The following is a 22,656-nucleotide window of genomic DNA, read 5'->3' as shown; positions in this document are numbered from 1 at the left end:
AGCGTTCTAAATAATGAACAATTCAAATTATCAAAACAAAACTTATAGTAGACTCTATAACCCAAACAGTATCGCTTCAGTTTAAATTAGAGAGAATCCCTCCCTTTATTATGGGGGTGTTTGTTTCAGCTTTTCAAAGCTAATTTATTAGCTTTGAAAAAGTTATTTCGGACTATTTGGTTAAACTTATTTCAAACAACTTCTGATTCTAACAGTTTATTTTAACTCAAAAAAGTTGATTCTGAGAAGCTGCTCATCCCTTACTTCTGATTATCAGCTTCTAACTACAAAAAAAACTGTTTTTTGCGACGGCGTTTTGCCGTCGCAAATACTCCAAACGCCGTCGCTAATAGTTTTTTGCGACGGGGATCAGTTTTTTGCGACGGCAGGTGGGGGGTCGCAAGAGAGGGGGTTGCAAAAGGGATTTAGCGACGGCAAGAGCCGTCGCAATTGTTTTTGCGACGGTAAAAACATATTTTTGCGACGGCATAATTCTGTCGCCAAAAAACTACGAAAATATGTTTTTTTGCGACGGTAGAGACTTGCCGTCGCTAAAGTTGTTTTGTCGACTGCCTATTCCCGTCGGTAAAAGCATCGTCGCTAATGACCATTGGCGACGGGAACGTAAGCCGTCGCTAAAGATCTTATTCTCAATTTAATACTTACCTTTTGCGACAGTATTTGAGCCGTCGCAAAAAGATTAATACCATTTTTGCGACGGGGGAGTTCCGCCGTCGCAAAAAAAAATTTTAAAAAAAAAATCACCGTACAAAAATAATTAAAAATATAAAAAAACCTGTATTAAATGAAAAATAACTAAAAAAAATCTAAAAATTACATAATAATATAAATATATATATAAACAAAAGACGGCACATGATGAACATTCATAATGTTGTTCCATTAATAACAATACAGAAATAAAAATTATACCACTACATAATGTCGCATAATACATACATAATATTGTTCACAAATTTAAATAACATAAATCAAAATCAAAATCAAAACCAAAAGTTTTCGTCTTGCTTCCTTCGTGGGTTCAAAAAATAAAAGCTGGTTATAATCTTTATACGCCCGCATTCCACAAGAAGCAAACTGCAACTAAGGAAATATCTGAAAAAAACAAAATAAAAGTAATTAATAACAATATAATGGTATTAATATTTTAATTACAGAAAAATATAAAAAAATTAACTACTATATAATTACAAAGATAGTTTAGTAAATAATTTTGACTAGACCGAAATCCGACTCTAACTCCCAAACCGGGAACCCGATTCGAGCCCCGTCTTCTCCCACAAGTCTCTCGTGCCTAGGCGGTCGTGTGTGCCAAGTTTCGTGCCAAACCGACGCCGTTTAGTGATTTTGGGGCGTTAACACCTCGAGTTCAAGTTTCTTAAGAAACTAGTTTGCCTAAAGTGAAATCCGGCTCTAACTCCAAAACCGGGAACCCGATTCGAGCCCCGTCTTCTCCCACAAGTCTCTCGTGCCTAGGCGGTCGTGTGTACCAAGTTTCGTGCCAAACCGACGCCGTTTGGTGATTTTGGGGCGTTAACACCTCGAGTTCAAGTTTCTTAAGAAACTAGTTTGCCTAGACCGAAATCCGACTCTAACTCCCAAACCGGGAACCCGATTCGAGCCCCGTCTTCTCCCACAAGTCTCTCGTGCCTAGGCGGTCGTGTGTGCCAAGTTTCGTGCCAAACCGACGCCGTTTGGTAATTTTGGGGCGTTAACACCTCGAGTTCAAGTTTCTTAAGAAACTAGTTTGCCTAAAGTGAAATCCGGCTCTAACTCCAAAACCGGGAACCCGATTCGAGCCCCGTCTTCTCCCACAAGTCTCTCGTGCCTAGGCGGTCGTGTGTGCCAAGTTTCGTGCCAAACCGACGCCGTTTGGTGATTTTGGGGCGTTAACACCTCGAGTTTAAGTTTCTTAAGAAACTAGTTTGCCTAAAGTGAAATCCGGCTCTAACTCCAAAACCGGGAACCCGATTCGAGCCCCGTCTTCTCCCACAAGTCTCTCGTGCCTAGGCGGTCGTGTGTGCCAAGTTTCGTGCCAAACCGACGCCGTTTGGTGATTTTGGGGCGTTAACACCTCGAGTTCAAGTTTCTTAAGAAACTAGTTTGCCTAAAGTGAAATCCGGCTCTAACTCCAAAACCGGGAACCCGATTCGAGCCCCGTCTTCTCCCACAAGTCTCTCGTGCCTAGGCGGTCGTGTGTGCCAAGTTTCGTGCCAAACCGACGCCGTTTGGTGATTTTGGGGCGTTAACACCTCGAGTTCAAGTTTCTTAAGAAACTAGTTTGCCTAGACCGAAATCCGACTCTAACTCCCAAACCGGGAACCCGATTCGAGCCCCGTCTTCTCCCACAAGTCTCTCGTGCCTAGGCGGTCGTGTGTGCCAAGTTTCGTGCCAAACCGACGCCGTTTGGTGATTTTGGGGCGTTAACACCTCGAGTTTCAGTTTCTTAAGAAACTAGTTTGCCTAAAGTGAAATCCGGCTCTAACTCCAAAACCGGGAACCCGATTCGAGCCCCGTCTTCTCCCACAAGTCTCTCGTGCCTAGGCGGTCGTGTGTGCCAAGTTTCGTGCCAAACCGACGCCGTTTGGTGATTTTGGGGCGTTAACACCTCGAGTTTAAGTTTCTTAAGAAACTAGTTTGCCTAAAGTGAAATCCGGCTCTAACTCCAAAACCGGGAACCCGATTCGAGCCCCGTCTTCTCCCACAAGTCTCTCGTGCCTAGGCGGTCGTGTGTGCCAAGTTTCGTGCCAAACCGACGCCGTTTGGTGATTTTGGGGCGTTAACACCTCGAGTTCAAGTTTCTTAAGAAACTAGTTTGCCTAAAGTGAAATCCGGCTCTAACTCCAAAACCGGGAACCCGATTCGAGCCCCGTCTTCTCCCACAAGTCTCTCGTGCCTAGGCGGTCGTGTGTGCCAAGTTTCGTGCCAAACCGACGCCGTTTGGTGATTTTGGGGCGTTAACACCTCGAGTTCAAGTTTCTTAAGAAACTAGTTTGCCTAGACCGAAATCCGACTCTAACTCCCAAACCGGGAACCCGATTCGAGCCCCGTCTTCTCCCACAAGTCTCTCGTGCCTAGGCGGTCGTGTGTGCCAAGTTTCGTGCCAAACCGACGCCGTTTGGTGATTTTGGGGCGTTAACACCTCGAGTTTCAGTTTCTTAAGAAACTAGTTTGCCTAAAGTGAAATCCGGCTCTAACTCCAAAACCGGGAACCCGATTCGAGCCCCGTCTTCTCCCACAAGTCTCTCGTGCCTAGGCGGTCGTGTGTGCCAAGTTTCGTGCCAAACCGACGCCGTTTGGTGATTTTGGGGCGTTAACACCTCGAGTTCAAGTTTCTTAAGAAACTAGTTTGCCTAAAGTGAAATCCGGCTCTAACTCCAAAACCGGGAACCCGATTCGAGCCCCGTCTTCTCCCACAAGTCTCTCGTGCCTAGGCGGTCGTGTGTGCCAAGTTTCGTGCCAAACCGACGCCGTTTGGTGATTTTGGGGCGTTAACACCTCGAGTTCAAGTTTCTTAAGAAACTAGTTTGACTAGACCGAAATCCGACTCTAACTCCCAAACCGGGAACCCGATTCGAGCCCCGTCTTCTCCCACAAGTCTCTCGTGCCTAGGCGGTCGTGTGTGCCAAGTTTCGTGCCAAACCGACGCCGTTTGGTGATTTTGGGGCGTTAACACCTCGAGTTTCAGTTTCTTAAGAAACTAGTTTGCCTAAAGTGAAATCCGGCTCTAACTCCAAAACCGGGAACCCGATTCGAGCCCCGTCTTCTCCCACAAGTCTCTCGTGCCTAGGCGGTCGTGTGTGCCAAGTTTCGTGCCAAACCGACGCCGTTTGGTGATTTTGGGGCGTTAACACCTCGAGTTCAAGTTTCTTAAGAAACTAGTTTGCCTAAAGTGAAATCCGGCTCTAACTCCAAAACCGGGAACCCGATTCGAGCCCCGTCTTCTCCCACAAGTCTCTCGTGCCTAGGCGGTCGTGTGTGCCAAGTTTCGTGCCAAACCGACATCGTTTGGTGATTTTGGGGCGTTAACATCTCGAGTTCAAGTTTCTTAAGAAACTAGTTTGCCTAAAGTGAAATCCGGCTCTAACTCCAAAACCGGGAACCCGATTCGAGCCCCGTCTTCTCCCACAAGTCTCTCGTGCCTAGGCGGTCGTGTGTGCCAAATTTCGTGCCAAACCGTCTCATCTTTTCCCACAAGTCTCTTAACTTACAACGTAAAGAATGCAAAGATACATTTTATACCTGATCTTCTGGTGGTGGTGTATATGGATTCTCATCTTCTGCAGATTCCCTAAATGCCCGGTGGCCACTCGATGCATCAGGAACCTATGATAGTCAATGCATAATGTGTTAATCATATTCGAATTTTATACATAATCTTGTGTGAAAATTGAACTATCAAACAATTTAATTTATATCGAACCTGTCTGTTGGGATCCACACTCGCCCCCTGTGACACAAACGCCATCATCTCAGCTCTCATCTGCTGTAAATGTGTAGAGAACTCTGCTCGCAGCTCCTCCTTCAACTCATCCCTTAGCTCTGCACGAACCTGCTGCGTGATCTGCTCAATAGTCGATGGTTGGGGTGTTGACTGTGATGGCCCAGCACCATCTTTATACACCGCTCTCCGAGGCACAATTCTCCCGTATGTGCGACAATATCCATGTCCGTCATGACCTATCAACTCATGGAAAATGGCATTCCTAGCCTCCAAAGTCTGACCATCCTCAGGTAGCATAGAGAGTTGACGATTAAACTCATCCTGTATTGAATAAGACATACAAGTATATGCCAAATTAAGATGGTTGACACACATAAAATAAACTTCAAATACAATCAAAGGTGTTTGGAAACTACCAAGGTCTGGATAACCTCTGGGTCATCTGCTCTACGTGTCATAAGCCAAACATTCATCTTATCAGTAGACTTCCCGTTATTGGTCATCTACATTTTTTTAGAAATATAAAAATTAGAATCCAAATAATTTGCAAATATTCAATGTTTATTTATATACAAAAATAAAACAATAAAATGTAAACCTCATGTCGTATCTGAGAGAAACTAGTACGCCCTGTGGTATGAGCTATGCCGTGAGCTCGCCGATTTTTAGCATTCCTACTTGCAATTTTCTATAACAGGTTCAACAAATGTAAGTATGTAAATATGATTTGTATGTTTACATATCATAAATATAACTTATTTGTATACCTCAGCATCAGAAGTACGCCAATACTCCACAAGTTCTTCCCACTGGCTTGGCACAATGTGCAAAGGAACATCATCCTTCAGATTAGGATCAGAACTTCTAGGCTTGAAATACTTAACCTTAATCTTGTTCTTGTGATCCTTCCATATGCTGTTGCAGTTTTTCATGCAGATTGGCTTGTACTCCTCTGGACATATATTCAAATTGTCCTATAAAACACAATTTCAAAGTGTAAATAATAATAACACAATTTTGGAATTCGAATTTGTGGTCAAAAATATACTTTTACCTTCACATCCTTCCAGATAGCATCAACAATATCATCAGGCACATTGTTCCAGTCAAGAAAAGTAAGAGGAACAATGTTACCATTCCGCACAATGATGCCAAGTTGAGTAGTTAACTTAGCGACGTTATCCCCTATTGGGCAGTAATTTTCATCAAATTGTATGTCCAGCTTTTTACCAGTACCCCACTCTTTAATGCCCTTGGCACATCCTCTACCACGCCTAGTCGAGATTGATGAAGAACTAACATGACCTGCGAGATACAAAAACAATAAACAATATGCAACGGTAATAAACAAATGCAAATTTAAATTATGTGAATACAAATCGAATTCTTATACCTGATGTAGGCTGTGAAGAAGACGAAGGGTCTGCAAAATTCAATGAGAATAAACAAGTTATATATAATGAGCATAAATAAATGTATGTTTAAATAATTTTCATACAAAAAAAATGGCAAATTTATATACCTGCGGATAGCTCATAAGCTGATGACTCTAGTCGGGATGCTAGCTGCTGTGGTGCCACTGATGGTGGACGCACCGATGGTAGGCGTGGGGGCTGAGTACATGGTAGCTGCTGTGATGCCACTGATGGTGGTCGATGCGGTGGTACTAATGGCCCCTCAGATGGTGGTGGCACTAATGGCCCCTCCGATGGTGGCCGATGTGATGCGTCCTCTGATGGTGGTGCTACTGATGTCCTGTTATGTAGCACATCAGACATCATGCGCCGGGGATGATCAGGCTTCCTCTTCCTTCCCATAATAATCTGCAAGCAATATAACATTAATTGACATTAGAAACATAGACAATGGGTTGTCATCAACTATAATATGACATTAATTGAACTAATACAATTACAAAGACAAAGTAAATTAAGAAATTGATGATTAACTACAACCTTTGCCTTAATTGAATTACTAATGTTGATTAAATATCAGCCTATTTGAACATCAACTGTTTCCCCTTCTGCGGCTTCCCTCACCCAACCAACTTCTTCATCACGAAGCATTATATTTTCTTCCAATTGTTGGCTTATGTATGGCTCGATTTGTGGGTCAGTCGAACTCATATCAAATAAACCTCTTTGAGACATCTTCACCACGACTTGCCAGTCTGGTTGTAACGGGTCTGCAACATACCAAACTTGCTCTGCTTGGGACGCCAAGATGAAAGGTTCATTGGTAATTCGATCATCTCGGTACAACAAATGATTGAAGTTTACCAACGTGAAATTGAAGACATCTTCTTTTTTTCCGTGAATATTGTCAATCCAATCACACTTAAACAACACATGTTTCTTCTCATTGGAATATCGAAGCTCAACAATATCTGTCAATTGTCCATAATAGTACACAGACCCCACACGAGGATTCTTGTCTTTTCGACTAGCATAACTTATGGTATCTGCCTTCAAAGCTACACCACAATTTTGTGTGGCTCGACGATCATCCATGGCCTTTACTCGATACCGAAACCCATTCAGTATATACCCGTTGAACCTCCTTGCCAGGTTATGAGGACCATTTGCCAATAGAATAATCTCTTCAGAAAATATGACATCAGTAGTCCTTCGCAAAGTTTGGACCTATTTAACACGAAAATGTAAAATTTAAATGTAGTTCGACTTAAGTAACTAGAATCTATAGAGTTAAATACATACATGTTCCTTGAACCAAATGTGAAAAGTTTCAAAATGTTCACGCCGAAGCTGATGATCGTCGACACGAGGCATTTTGAGCTGAAGTACTTCAAGGTGTTTGCTGTGTAGATTGAGATTTTAGCAATACAAAAAATTTTGTTGAAAATTCAATAAAACATAATAACATATTGAGTGAGTGACTTAACCTACTTTATGAATGGTTGAACCGCGCTTGTATTGAATAAGATGTACCGATGAGCTTGTACCCAAGAAGTATTATCAAGATAAAAGCTTGTGTTTTCACCAATAGCATGACCCAAATTATCAGCACCACTATAGTTTCTCACGGGTCGACTAGATTTGGTTTCCACATCATTAAGATATTGTGCACAAAAATTCATGCATTCTTCCATAAGATATCCTTTAGCAATTGATCCTTCAGGATGAGCTCTATTACGCACGTATTGCTTCAAAGTAAGAAGATACCTCTCAATTGGATACATCCATCGAAACTGAATTGCTCCACCCAATAAGGCTTCATCAGCTAGATGTATAGGCAAGTGCTCCATTATATCAAAAAAACTCGGAGGAAATATTTTCTCTAGATGACAAAGTGTTAGAGCGATACGATCTTGAATATATTGCAAATCCGTCGCACGATTCACTTTCGAACACAATTGTCTAAAGAAATTGCTCAATTCAATCAAGGGTTCAATTACATTCTTTGGTAACGATCTTCGAATAGCCAATGGAATAAGTTGTTGCATCAGAATATGACTATCGTGGCTCTTAAGACCCCCAATACTTCTATCATGTGAGCGCACACGACGTGATATATTGGATGAATACCCGTCGGGAACTCTTACTTCCTTCAACACTTTCAAGAACAAATCTTTTTCATCCTTGGTCATCGTGAATTGTGCTGGTGGTAAATAGGCTTTATTCGACCCTCTTAACTGCAAATGTAGGGGTTTTCTAATATTCATATCTTGTAAATCACGCCGAGCATTAACACCATCCTTCGATTTTCCTGCAACCCCTAATATTGTCCACAACACATTATCACAAACATTCTTCTCTATATGCATCACATCGAGGTTGTGTCTTATTAGATTGTGCTCCCAATATGGCAATTCATAAAAGATACTCTTTTTCTTCCAACTATGGGTGCGATGTCCAACTTTCTCCTTCTCTACCTGTCTCCTATGCCTCTCCTTAAGGTCATCCCTCTTGTATTGGGTTAAAATACCCTCAGATTCTAATTGTAGCAACATCTCAGTTCCAGACAACAATTTTGGTTTGAGTCTGACTTCCCGACTACCATCAAATGATACTTTATCCTTCCGGAATTTATGGCCAGTAGGTAAAAATCTGCGATGACCCAAGTATGATTGTTTCCTACTATGCTTCAACCAACACGATGTAGTTTCCGTATTACAACAAGGACATGCATATTCGCCTTTAGTGCTCCATCCTGACAAGTTTGCGTATGCAGGAAAATCACTAATTGTCCACAGTAAAGCTGCATGCATTTGAAACATTTGATTTGTTGATGCATCAAATGTTGACACACCCTCATTCCATAGTTCGTTCAACTCCTCAATTAACGGTTGCATATACACATCAATCTTGTCACCAGGTCCTTTCGGGCCGTCAATAAGCACGGACAAAATTAGAAATGGTTGCTTCATGCACATCCATGGCGGCAAGTTGTATGGAATGAGCACAACAGGCCAAGTGCTATGAACTATATTCATCGTCCTGAATGGGTTAAAACCATCAGATGCTAAGCCAAGCCTTACACTTCGGCAATCATTACTAAAGTCAATATTCCGACGGTCAAAATCTTTCCATGCAAGGGAGTCAGCAGGATGCCTGAAGACGCCATCATCAGTTCGTTCCTCTGCATGCCATCTCATGAACTTGGCCGTCTTGGATGACATAAACAACCTCTGCAACCTTGGCTTTAAAGGAAAATACCTCATCTGTTTTGCAGCTATTTGTTTGCCACCTTTGTTAGGACCATTTGAACCACCATCACCATTTGATTTCCATCTAGAACTGTTGCATATGACACATTTATCAAGATTGGCGTCCTCGTTTCGAAACAACATGCAACTGTTGGGACATGCATCCCACGTCTCATACGTAAAGCCCAAATCTGTTGTGACCTTTTGAGCTTTATAATATGAGTCCGGTAGTTTTACACCCAACGGGAACGCCTCATTCAATAACTCAAGCAACATGTCAACAGACTTGTCTGTCCACTGATTAAGCACCTTCAAATGTAGAAGTCGAACAATGAATGACAAAGATGTGAACTTCTGACAACCCGGATACAATTCACTTTGTGCATCTTGAAGAAGTTTGAAATACTTTGCAGTCTCTGCATTTGGACCGAGCTGGGATTCAGATGCATGGGGATCAGGCCCCTGTGGGTCATCACCCTCAACACTTGTACCGGCATGTGGATTTCCCATAGCCCCTTGTATCATTCCAATCATATCATCCCCAATGTCTAAATTAGCTAATGTTTCATTCTCTCGATTTCCATGTACAGATACGTAAGATTCCCCATGATTAATCCAATGTTTGTATTTTTTAAAAAAACCATTCAAAATCAAATGCTCCCGTACACCCTCTCGTACAAAATAGTATCGATTCTCACACTTCCTACACGGACAACTGATCATCGAACCTTCAACCCTATTGGTGTAGGCAAACACAAGGAATTCATCAATCCCATTAATGTATTCGCTCGACATCCTATTTGGCAAATCAATCCAACTCTTATCCATCATCTGTAGACATCCACAAAAATATCTCATCAAAGTAACTCCAAATATAATACCTACGTATTACACCCTCATCTATCAAAACAAGTAGTACACTTCCATTCCAAAGCTCCAAAAGAAAAGTAAATTGAGTAAAAGGATAACGAGGAAAGGGGACTTTACTGATGGTGCATTATTTTATTTATCTATTTGTTCAAAACTTAATTATGGACATATATCATGTATGTCATATTACATGTTTAACATGAATGTGTATATTATAATCATATAAAAATTTAAAAGATAAACTATCAGATCAATGTATCTTCCTACAGATAAACTTATAAAATAAACATATTATTCTATTAAAGTACGACTTATGATAAAGTTAGGAGTTTAGAATGAATCGAGTCTATATAAAGATAGGAGATAAGCGAAGTCTATTATTTTACTTTTAAAAAAAGAGTAATATTATGTATAAATGAATTTTTTATCGGATTTCCTAATATTACACACGAATGTATTACACACGAATGTATTACATGTGCCATCTAAAAAGATAGGAGATAAGCGAAGTCTATTCTTTACATTTTTTTAATCTTATTTGATTCTTTCTTAGAAGATGATTGAATGATTTGGAGAGTTGGTAGAGCTTGAGTATTTTTATTTTTTATTTTTTAAGAGAAGGAAGCTGCCCCTTATTTTACAAAGGTTTCAATAGTATATTGTCCTTCTATCCAATTGCAAACCTTATCAATGTGATCATGGGTTTGGAGGATTACTCATAAACAACAAAACTCCATTTTTAATTGAAAATTATCTTGCAAACTCGCACAAAAGCCTAACAACAAACCAATTAGAGCTAATTCAGTTTACCAGAACTCTTGTATACATAGTAGAAAGTCAAAGGCTCAAGTCTTATCACAGTCTCGTAAACAAAGGTTTCCCTTCCCATATTACGTCTTTCTCCCATATATTCAAAATAAAAAAAATTCTCTCAAAAATGTGTATCATAGAGTCAATGGAGGATTTGGAATATTATATAGTGTCATCAAAAGGAACAACAGAATGTATTAACTGTCTTGAATAGAAAAAAAAAAATGTATTAACTGTCTGAGGCTTTGTGTTATCAATAATTTATTAGGGTTTACCAAGTATACAAGTCTTAACTAATCATGGGTAGTTCTCATCTGCAGGAACATTTTACCTTTTTCAAATCTTGTGGCTGATTTTGTATTTGGAATCTTGGAATGAACAATTGGTCCAAATGGGAATTTACTTAAAACCCCTATGCAAAGTCTCTCAAGTGAGTCCATATACGACTTGTGTGATGCACCTCAAATTTTACTGATTTTGAACTCCTAAAAATGTTGTCTTTCACACAAAAAAATTTCAGTATCCCCACCAAATAAAAATCTGTCATCTTGCCCCACCACTGCTGTCAAATTCATTAATTCTCAAAACCTTTTGATGAGACATAGAAAGTCAGATTATTGGAGAAAATAAGCCTTACATACATTTAAATACGTGTGTGTGTGTGTGTGTGTGTGAGAGAGAGAGAGAGAGAGAGGCTATATTGCCAATTTGAAACCTATTCACAAACTAACAGTGTGTGCAACACACGATGAGTGGTGGATGTCTAGCTGCTAAAAGCCTAAACCAAGGTTTTTAGATTATTCAGAAATTTAGAACTTCAAAACCTCAAAGATTAGATCAATATGTTGTATCTCCAATTTACATTTTGCAGCTTCTCGGCAGTGACAAAAAATCTAAAGGATCAAATTCTGCTGATATTTTTTAAGCACACTCACCATGCACACACACACACACACACAGTTATACTTGTAAGCTAAATCCTAATATTGTTAAATTCCTTTATTAACATTTTGAAAATACTTTACTGGTACCAAAACTAATTTTATAAAATTAGTGATTGAGGTGTGCAATATAGAAGATTTTTTAGCTTTACCAAAAGCAATAAAAAATGCCAGTACTGCAACTTCATTCGAGATCAAATGCACCAGTCAAGTTCTTATAATAAACATAGCAAAATGGAATTTCAATGACAAATCATCTTCAAATGTTTCTCTAAGTAATTCACAATTACTTACTAAAACACAGAAAAAGCATCACTTGATTTGAGAAATTAAGATTTTTTCCAGTAACTTATTTCACATGACGAGAACCCTTTGACACTCCACATCTGAGCATACTATTGAAAACATAATGGAGCAGATACATACATACATATATATATATATATATATATATATGCAGAGAGAGAGAGAGAGAGAGAGAGAGAGCATACCTGAGTTGCTGTCGTCGTCGAAGCACCGCCGCTAGCCCTTCGCCGTTCGTCGTCGCCGCACCACCGCACCACCGCTGGCCCTTCGCCGTTCGTCGCCGGTCGCCCGTCGCTGGTTTGGGGGAAAATTGAGCGGCAAGATGAGAGGCCGAGCTAGGGATTTTAGGGATTTTGTGCTTCAAATCAATTTTAGGGATTTTGCGATGGAACCGAGCGGCAAGATGAGAGGGAAGAGGGGGGAAAATGTTTTTTTACTTTTTGCGACGGTAAGGTTTACACCGTCGCAAATTATACAAAACGATTACCAAACGACGCCGTTTTAATATTACTTTTTTGCGACGGATTTTTGCCGTCGCAAATGGTCGAGTATTTGCGACAGCAAAATTTTTGCCGTCTCAAATAGTTTTTTTTCCCGACGGTTCAACATTGCCGTCGCTAATAGTTCCTGATTTTCATACTCGCCCGTGTAGTTTATTGCCGACGGTTAAACGCCGTCGCTAAAACTACTTTTTTGCGACGGTTTGTTTTGCCGTCGCAAAATACCATTTTTTGCGACGGGGATCGCGCCGTCGCTAATAATTCCGTCTTTTTTGCCCTCTTTTCTTGTAGTGTTAATTTATGGTTATGTTTTTAGATTTTTTTATTTTTTATTTTTTTAAAAATGGAAAAAGACCCAAATGGAATATAGATTATTATTATTATTATTATTATTATTATTATTATTATTATTATTATTATTATTTATGAGAAATGTAGACAAACAAAAAATAAAAATTAATTAAAAAAGATATTTCACAGTTTATTTAACAAACACTACTCAGCAACTTAAATCTATAATCCAACAGGTACATCAAACATATTAACAATTTTTGATTAAAATCATAATTTATAATCTGTTAAGATATAATTTATAAACTATTTTAATAGCTACACTAAAGAGACCTATAGCCTTTTAGAGCATAAAAGGTTTTTTTAAAGTGGAGTTGATATAATTTGACAATAACAGCCATTATAGCATCCCACTAGAGATGCTTAAGTATAGATCAAACCCAATCCACCCATAATTTACCATATAACAAATATATATATATTTTTTGGATGATATGAACCCTAATTCCAGTGAAGTTATTTCATGGATTTGGAATTCCATGTCAGCAATATGCCCGATCAATGGGAACAATAGAGAGAGAGAGAAAAAAAATCATAATATATGGAGTAATTTAAAAAACTTTGTCAATATGTTATTAATAAGAAAAAAATTATAAAAAAAATCTTCAATTTTGACCTTTATAACAAAATAAATCCCGAATTTTTCTATCAATTTTATCTAACGAAAATAAATAATTTAAATTAAAAACAAATCAAAATTTAAAATTTATATTTACAAAATTAAATCTCAAAAAATAACTATTACATTTCTTAAAACTTGATTATTTGGGTAATCCAAAATCATGATGTCGAATTGAATAATTTCTCCTATGTCTTAGGTTGTCCACAGCAAAATGCTTGAGCCTAACACCCAACTTTCAGAGACCTGGAATGAGTTATAGATCCTGGTTCGCTTTAGCAGTAGTACGACCTGCTAGCATTGTAACACTGGAGTGCATAAAACAAGTCATATCTTCTTCATTAGTTTCAGAAAAATCTCTTCCAGTTATAATGCATTTTTCTTCTTTGTTTTTTGGGTTGCGGGCGGGGTACTTTAGTATTTTGCTTCCCTTGTTTGTTTGGTTTCAGAAAACAATTGGACAGAGAACCTCTTCCGGATGAACATTCATTATTCTTTATCAAATTCCTTTCAGGTGCATTTTCAATATGATATGTGATGTCCCCTTGTTCTCTTTGGGCCGTTTTAAGATGTCCCAAGCTGTTTGCTGCTTGTGTTTCCTAAATTAAGAACACAATTTTTGATAAAATACTGATGTAAACAGTGTGATTTATCTTATTTGTTATTAAATTATAATCTTTCATATAGAAACTGTACCTGAAAATAAAAGCATATCATAGCACATAATTAACGAACTGTCTCAACCAGTGACAAATAATAGGATCATAAAATTTGGACAAGGTGATCAGTCATTTTCCAAAAAAAAAAAAAAACATCCTATTACCTAGTTCCAATTAGTACAAGGGTAATGCCAGTGGTGTAGTATATAGGAGTAATAGTGCTAGAACAACAGAGAATATCTTAAAACTCATGAACATAGATATTTCAAAAAAAGTGGCGTATCCGTATCGGATACCGATACGCCTGGAATACTCACAGATACGTATCAAATACTTATTAAAAATATTAGATACTTCTTAATTAAATTTTCATTTATTTTGAAATATCGGATACTTAATACTGAAGTATCGGATACTCCATGTCACGTATTACTTCTTTTACATAATTAGAATTGTAGCATTTATTGCATAGCATTATAATCTAATATAATTGCAAGGATAAATACAAAAAAAAAAAATTCTAATACTTTGTTTTATTTTATTTTTTTGTAAGAACATATTAAGTTAAATTAATAGAATTTGTCAAAGTGATATATCATGCATGTCTATTATAATTGCATAGAACTTAAAGATTAATAAGAGAATATAATAATAAAAAAAATAAATATCAATAAATAAATAAATAAGCAAGTAAATGTGAATATAACATTTTTTCATAGAAAAAGGCCACCTAAAAAGAAATTAAAAAACAAATTGCTTACGGCTATTGCACAATGACGGTGGAAATAGAAAACAACTAGCCTCCGTTTGGCAAGCAAAAAGCCAGGCTTTTTTGGCTAAAATAGTCACAAAAAACAAAATAGGCTATTTTAGCCACAAAAAACAAAACATCAAATCCAACCCATAATCATTACAATCCTCTCTCACAAAAAAAACTAAAAAAGCCAAAAAGCCAAAAAGCCCTTCCCAAACCAGGCTAAAATAGCCCAGGCTAAAATAACCAAAAAGTCAAAAAGCCAAAAAGCCAACCCACTTCCCAAACGGAGGCTAAAGAAGGTTGGAATGGTCCCCAAAAAGCTATTAAAAAGGTCAATAAAAAAATAAAAAATAAAAAATAAAAAAACTCATACAAAAAGTCAAATATTCATTCTTATTCACTTTATTTTTTTTCATATTTTTTTATAAAAAGTCAAAAAATTCTTTCTAAACATATTTTAATTTTTTTCACCTCATATTTTAACTAAAAGGTCACTAAAAATGTAACTTCCTAAATGAGGCCTTAATCAATAACCTTCTTAGGTTCTTTAAATGACAACATAGGACATTTTCAGTGAATGGTAACGTTTACATTTTCAGTTTATATTTACAAAAATTTTATAAACTGATTTTTGTTTATTTTTAGAAAAACATAAATTACAAACGCGTTTGGTTTAGACAAAATGTTTAAAAAAAATTTTAAATACAAAAAAGAGTGAGAAATGGCAAGTGGTGGTGGGTGGAGACAAGTGGCGGCAGTAGAAGACGGTGGTAAAAAGTAGTGGCAAGTGGCGGGTGGGTGGGTAGTAGTGGCGGCAGAAGAAGGTGGTGGAAAGTGATGGCAAGTGGCAGGTGGTGGCGGCAGAAGATAGTAGTGGAAAGTGGTGATGGGTTGGTGGATGGTGGTGGCAAGTGGGTAGTGGATGGCGAGTGGTGACGGGTGGGTGGTGGTAGCGGGTAGGTAGCAGGTGGTGGTGGTGGGTGGGTGATGGTGGCGGGTGGTAGCGAGTGGGCGGTGGTGGCAACAGCAGCGGTGGTGGGTGGTGATGGCACGTGGGTGGCTGGTGGTGGTGGTGGTGGCTGGTGGTGGGTGGCTGGTGGTGGTGGGTGGTGGTGGGTGGATGACAGGTGGTTGGTGGTGATGGGTGGGTGGGTGGGTGGGTGACGGTGGCGGGTGGCGGGTGGTGGGCGGTAGCGAGTGGGTGGTGGTGGTGGTGGTGGTGGCACGTGGGTGGCGGGTGGGTGATGGGTGATGGTGGTGGCGGGTGGTGGTGGCGGGCGGTGGATGATAGTGGCGGGTGGCAGGTGGTGGTGGTGGTGGTGGCGGCGACAGCAGTGAGGGGTGGGTGGTGGTGGTGGCAGGTGGTGTGTGGTAGGTGGTGGTGGCGGGTGGGTGGTGGTGGCGAAAGACGGTGGTGGAAAATGGTGGCGGGTGGTGGCTAGTGTTGGGTGGTAAAAAAAAAAACTGAAAACTCAAAATGTAAACTCATTTTTTGAGTTTATATTTTTTGGCCAAATTTATGAACTGAGAACATTGATTTATAAATCAAAATTTACCAAACAAGTGGGTGGTGGTGGCGAGTGGTGGATAGTAGTGACGGGTGGCAGGTGGTGGTGGTGGTGGTGGTGGTAGCGGCGACGGTGGTGAGAGGTGGATGGTGGTGGCGAGTGGGTGGCATGTGGGTGGTGGTGGCGGGTGGTGTGTGGTGGTGGCAGGTGGGTAGTGAGTGGTGGTAGGGGGTGGGGGTGGTGGCGGAAGACGGTGGTGGAAAATGGTGGTGGGTGGTGGCTAGTGTTTGGTGGTAAAAAAAAAAAAAAAAAAAAAACTCAAAACTCGAAACCTAAACTCATTTTTTGACTTTATATTTTTTGGCCAAATTTATAAACAGATACCATTGATTTATAAATCAAAAATTTACCAAACAAGTTTTTATTTGAATTTTTTTAATTTTTGTAAATATAAATCAATGGTCTCAGTTTATAAATTTGGCCAAAAAATGTAAACTCAAAAAATGAGTTCACGTTTTGAGTTTTCAGTTTTTTTTTTACCACCCAACACTAGCTACCACCCGCCACCATTTTCCACCACCGTCTTCCGCCACCACCACCAATCACCCATTCCCTACCACCACCTATCACCACCACTCACCACCCGCCACCACCAACCCACCTGCCACCCACTCGCCACCACCACCCACCTGTAGACGTGCCCTCAGGCTTTATGGTGTCACAGTTCGGACTCCCTTCGGTGTCACGGTTCTTAGTCTGAACTAAAGAGTCCAAATCCGGCAAATCGTTTTGAGAAAACAGATTTTTAGAAAAGAAGTGCCAAACATGGACTGCTTTGTCAGATACAGAGTCGCCACCTAAATATTTTTTAATGGGAGAATTTAGGAAACCCTGACTCGTTTGCCTAAGGTCACGTGTCCGTCATTACCAAAGTTGCCTCGGCTCGGGAACTTGGGTACGATTGGGAAGGTCAGCTATGAGCACCCCCTCTCGCCCGATCCGAAGATCGGCCTCTACTAGCCATGATATCCAATTTTGAAAACGTTATGTGTTCTTATTCCGGTTAATTAGCTAGAATTACTATGTGATGCGCACAGCAAAACAAGTATAGCCTAGATCGCCTAATTTGGAACAAAGCTTTGCATATCCGTTTGTTTGGAAAATGTTTTGAAATTTGCTACTCGCGAGTAAGCTCAAACACGGATTTTGATGAGTTTTTCCAACTCAAACAATCCAACCTTCACCCACAGGAATTCAGACAGTTCATATCACATAAGCATCTAGCCACATGGTAAGCATGCTGTCATGTTAACATTCACACTCGTGCGAGATACTAAAGTACAAAATACTTACAGTGTACTCCAAGCCAAAACAAAGAACTCGTTAGCAATCAATGTATGATCCAAGTCCATGTTAAGTGCCTAATGCAACGCATACAGAATGCAATTAGGATAGGCTCGTCTAATCCTAGGATGGCATGTGAAATGTAACCATTTGATGCACGTATTCAAGTTAGATTTGAAATACTTATGCAGTTAGCATGATGCGCCGAGCCCGGTGCATGCAATACTGATGAATGATGCACGCATGCATAGCATAAGGTATGCTAAATTAAATATGTCCTAATACTAACCATCAAAGCAGGTAAGTAAAAGGGAGAAAGAAGTGGGGGTTGGAAAACATGCACACACGCACCCACACTTATTACAAATTCGCCCTCGCTCGGAGGGACCAAAAGAATAATACAATTAATTAACCTACAAGCTAATTAATTATTATAGATAAATTAAACTAGTTAAGAAAATTAACTAATCTAATAAAACAGTAAACAGTCTCGGGAAGAGGGCCCAATGCAATGCATGCTCGGTTCCGCTCGGAAGTCCACTGCCATGCACAAGTTGCCTCTGTTTTTATTGTTTGGCACCTCTAAAAATTGCACAAACTCCAAGGTTGCTTCTCTGAGTGCTGTGGAACACCACCGGCCATGAGGAATGGTCACCGGCCATGGGGAATGGTCATCGACCACCTGTGGAGATATCGGCCACAAATTGTTGGTCGGCCAGCACTGTATGTAGCCGACTGGCCAAAACTTCCTGCAGAACCTGTTTTGACAGCAGCAGAGGGCAAAACAAGGCATGGCAATGCATTCCAAGCAAATGTGTGCACCAACACATCCCTTATCATGTTTGTGACTCAAAGGGACATGGTTCTCGATTCTCGGACCACCAATCGCGCATTTCAATGCGTGATGGCCCAAGAAACCAAGTGTGCACTTTGATTTCAAATGAGATACACATCAAACAAACAAGTGAGGCTCAACCTTTATTATACTCAATTCGAGAGGCAAAACATGCATGCCAATGCAATGCAACCTAGGCATGTTAACTAAGTATGCAACATGGACATGCAATGCACAATGCATACTAAGCATACAACCTAAGCAAGCAAGCATGCAAGGCATGAGGCAATGCAAACCAACAAGTGTGCAAGATGCAATGTGGATGTTCAAGCATGCAACAACACATGGAGCAAACATGTTAAACAACCTAAACATGTAACAACACACAAGTATGCAACAACACATAAGGTGAGCATGCAACAACATGCGAATAATGGACTTAAACTAATTTGGGCACCTCTATACTAAGCCCAAAACAGTGGCCAATTGCTAAGAGAAGGAGGACCAAATAACATGCAAGCATGCATGCACACAAGGACCAACACTTAGGCATTGAAGAACAACTCTCAAGCACACTTAAGAGGATGAAAACATGGACAAATGGCATGCATTATAAGCTCTGAAAATCAAGTCATGAAAGGTGCCAAACCAACTAGACAAGACAAACAAGGCATGCAAGCAAAGCCAAAATTCAAGGTGAGCCAAAGGTGTATTGAACTACACTTAGCAAAATCAAACATGGCATGAATCAAGCAACCAAAATCAGAGTTTTAGCATATTAAGACAAAGCCAATAACACATTTAGATGGCATGTAAATGGCTTAAACATGCAAGCATGCACAAGGGCCTAAACAAGGGGCATAAGACAACAACCTTTTAACACATTAAAGGGGCATCAAATGCAAGCGTGCAAGCATGTCATGAAAACTGAAATGACATGTTAAATGGTTCCAAACCACTGGAATAATGCAAGTAATACATGCTCATGGTTCATACACTTGAGGCTTACGAGCCAAGAATGCAAAGAGGCTAAACAAAGCATGGCAAGCATGGCTAAGACAACCTACATCAGACCTTAACCATGGCAAAACAAGCCTAAAAGCTTCACAAAGCTTGGCCAAAACAAGCAAGCATGGTAATCTACATGCTAAGTACATGTTAAGGCAAATGATGACATTACAAGACATGTATGCTAAACAAGCATGGTGTGCCTAAACCAACATAAAACAGTGCTATAGCATGGCAAAATAACACTATATAGCAGCTAAGATATGGCCAACATGAATCTAAATAAGATGCTCACTCAAGATGCTAAAATGGCCCTTTTCAAGGACAACAAGGAGAGGGGGTGACCCTCTCCTTCTTAGGACCTCAAGGCACCATCCTTACCACTGAAATCCCTCAAGATTTCAGTGGTGAGAAGGCCCAAACAAGGTGGTCCCGGAGCTCAACCAAAATGGCACAAAATGGGGCTAAACAAGCCCTAAGAGGGGTCAAACAACCCCAAAGCTCAAAACACTGTCAAACAACTATTTAGAGCAGGCAAAAACAAGACTTTTATATGTTATACACAAAGTCTAAAAACAGTTGCAAGATAGGTGAAAAAGCTATGCAAAAATGGGGAAAAAGGGGTAAGATTGTTACCCTTGTAGACCCTCTTCAAAAATGGAAGATCAGCAGCTTCCTTAGGTTCAAACTAGTCCAAAACCTCCAAGAACAAGCCCCTTATGCCTCAGCAACTAAGGTATGGTGTAATGGTAGGTGTTTGTGTGCAAAACTAAGACTAAACACACACAAAACACTCAAGAGATGGAGAGATATAGAGATAGAGTATGAACAAACCCTAACCCTAAAACTCAAAGCTCTGAAAATTTTTGTAACCCTAATGGAGGGAGAAGAGGCTCTCTCTTATAGACAATCCCTCTTGTAAAGCTTTCCAAACAAGCTAGTCAAGAGGGAAATCCCTCCATACACGTGTATGGAGGGGAGTAAAGTGTATGCCAGCTAGCATAGCTGGCATAAAAATATCTGCAAAAGCAGATGAACAGTGGTTGACCAGCCAAAAATGCAATTTGACCAAAATAGATGATCGGTCGACCATCTAGAGTGCCGGTCGGCCAAACATTTGGCCGATGGCAACAAAACACAGCCGGTGGCCTCAAGCCATGGCCGGTGGAGTGTGGGGATGGCCAACAAGCCATTCCCTGCCCTCCAAAGCAAAAACACAAGTGTTTAGTGCAAAACCAAACACAAAACAGTAAAGTCGAGAGATCCTTAGGCAAGGCGCGTAGCCGAGACCTCCGGAAACTCAAGACGAACACAAACAAGGATGATCGCCGAGTGTTCAAACGGTGACGTCCAAGTCTTGAGAACGGTCAAAAATGGGGTATCTACACCACCCCTCGCCACCGCCACCACCACCACCACCACCCACCAGCCACCCACCCGCCACTACCATTGTAACAACCCACATTTTATGTCCTAGTCGTGTTTGCATACATTTGTATGTTTTTCCATGTTAAGATGCTGTAACGACCCATATTCATGTCATAGTCATATTCATGTTCATTTACATAACTTTGTCTCGATAAATTTGCATTCATGAATCTTGTCTTGTTTTGTGTTTATGTGATTTGTCTAAGCATTGTATGCATGATTTGTCTAAGCATTGTATGCATGATTTGTCCCTTTCCTGTTATGTTAAGCCTAGGTCATGCCAAGCCTAGGTTATGTTAAGCCTAGATCATTCCAAGCCGAGGTCATCTTCAGTCTAGAAGTGTCTTGGAACCCCTTTGTTGACCTCCATCTTCGCCTTGACATATTGGCCGAGATGTCATTATTTAGGCCGAGGTGTGAATCACTAAGGCCGAGATGTGTATTATCTAGGCCGAGATGTTACTTTTGCACCTAAGCGATCTTGTCCTGGAGTGGTATGACCTAGACCGAGGTGTGGCGCATCTAGGCCAAGGTGTGGCACAGCTTAGTCAAGTGTTGTCCTTCCTAGCCGAGGTCATTGTCACCTTAGTTGCTGACGTCTTGTTGTTAGCCGATGTCATCACTTGCCAGAGTGCTTTACCGAATAACTTGTTAGATACACCTTGTCATAGTCTTGTCTTGTCAACCTATCACCTTTTTGAAGAGAACCAACCAGCCGTTGCCACGTGTCCGAGCTGAGTGTTAAGTTAGCCGATAGAGAGAGGAAACCTATCATTTCTATATCTTTGTTTTGAATAGGAGAGAGAAACTCTAGGTGAGGAAGAAGAGTTCTTGAGAGGAGGTAGATTTCCAAGCTTGATCCCTAGAGATTGAACCGTTAGATCCGTGTTCTAAGGTTAGATTCTTAATCTGCTCTTGTCGTTCCTTATGTTTATGTTATTGCATTGCATGATTGAATATGATTTGTAAGCTATGCATTGCTTTGAAGTTTGGTTTTAGAAAGAGAAAATAGCATTCATGTGTTCTTCAAGAAAAGTCATGTTTTGATCCGGAAGCACTTCCCTAAATTCATGTTTTTGTGTTTGTTTTCATATGATTTTCAAGTATGGGTACCCAGGTCCATGTTTTCGAACTCATAGCATGAAATCCCAGATTTTGTAACAAAGAAGTTATGATTTTAGCATTCATGTTCTTCATGACCTTCATGTTCATGTTCTTCCTGTTCTTCACGGGTGGAAACCTAGATCTCCAGACCTCACTTCCCGAAGTGTAGTCGCCGAGATCACTCTTACCTAGACCTCACACTTAGGCCAAGCATCATATCTCACCTTGGCCTACCTTGCATGATCACTTACACCTTTAGTTTGTCTTGTGAGCACCTCGGCATGCAGCCTCATGCCGAAGCCAGGGTAGCCACACCTCGGCCAGGAGGTGTGGGACCTCAGCAAAGACCTGGTTGGTACCCAGCATGTCTTCCTGACATGTAAAATAGTGTTTTGACTTCCAGCATATTTTCTGAGATCATTTGCATGCATGTGAGACTTGTTTGAGAAGCGCATTCAGTATGCTTTGCCATGTGTTTGTAGGAC

At 40.2% G+C, this 22,656-nt stretch overlaps 1 protein-coding gene across 3 annotated transcripts; it reads right to left on the bottom strand.

Moving 5' to 3' along the window:
• Positions 1-877: 877 nt before the first annotated feature.
• LOC145824541 (uncharacterized) lies at positions 878-12,844 on the bottom strand. Of its 3 annotated transcripts, none has more exons than XM_082924546.1 (10): positions 12,244-12,844; positions 5,988-6,288; positions 5,859-5,888; positions 5,520-5,770; positions 5,233-5,439; positions 5,064-5,153; positions 4,882-4,968; positions 4,445-4,786; positions 4,264-4,347; positions 878-1,116 (listed from the first exon to the last, which is right to left on the bottom strand). In XM_082924546.1, exons 2-10 carry the CDS (start codon positions 6,280-6,282, stop codon positions 1,105-1,107), a joined length of 1,398 nt encoding a protein of 465 aa, XP_082780672.1. In that variant the 5' UTR covers positions 6,283-6,288; positions 12,244-12,844; the 3' UTR covers positions 878-1,104. The 3 variants fall into 3 exon arrangements, with proteins under 3 accessions (XP_082780672.1, XP_082780673.1, XP_082780671.1); XM_082924547.1 differs by lacking the exon at positions 12,244-12,844 and adding an exon at positions 6,421-6,557; XM_082924545.1 differs by lacking the exons at positions 878-1,116; positions 4,264-4,347; positions 4,445-4,786; ... (4 more) ...; positions 5,859-5,888; positions 12,244-12,844 and adding exons at positions 6,421-7,107; positions 7,183-7,282; positions 7,372-8,712 and having other exon boundaries at positions 6,171-6,288.
• Between the last annotated feature and the right edge of the window lie 9,812 nt (positions 12,845-22,656).

The sequence above is a fragment of the Camellia sinensis genome, chromosome 4, assembly GCF_055761805.1.
Source record: "Camellia sinensis isolate YWXY chromosome 4, ASM5576180v1, whole genome shotgun sequence".
Lineage (NCBI taxonomy): Eukaryota > Viridiplantae > Streptophyta > Magnoliopsida > Ericales > Theaceae > Camellia > Camellia sinensis.
Note: the sequence above shows the minus strand (reverse complement) of the source record. Positions and strands in the feature narration are given on the sequence as shown.

Bases quoted from the DNA above. Each gene is read 5' to 3' on its own strand.
- LOC145824541 (XM_082924545.1), bottom strand. From the start codon at position 8,702: ATGTTTCAAATGCATGCAGCTTTACTGTGGACAATTAGTGATTTTCCT. The intron at 7,283-7,371 runs GTAGGTTAAGTC...CAATCTACACAG, and splicing joins GCGGTTCAACCATTCATAAA to CAAACACCTTGAAGTACTTC. The intron at 7,108-7,182 runs GTATGTATTTAA...CGTGTTAAATAG, and splicing joins ACATTTGGTTCAAGGAACAT to GTCCAAACTTTGCGAAGGAC.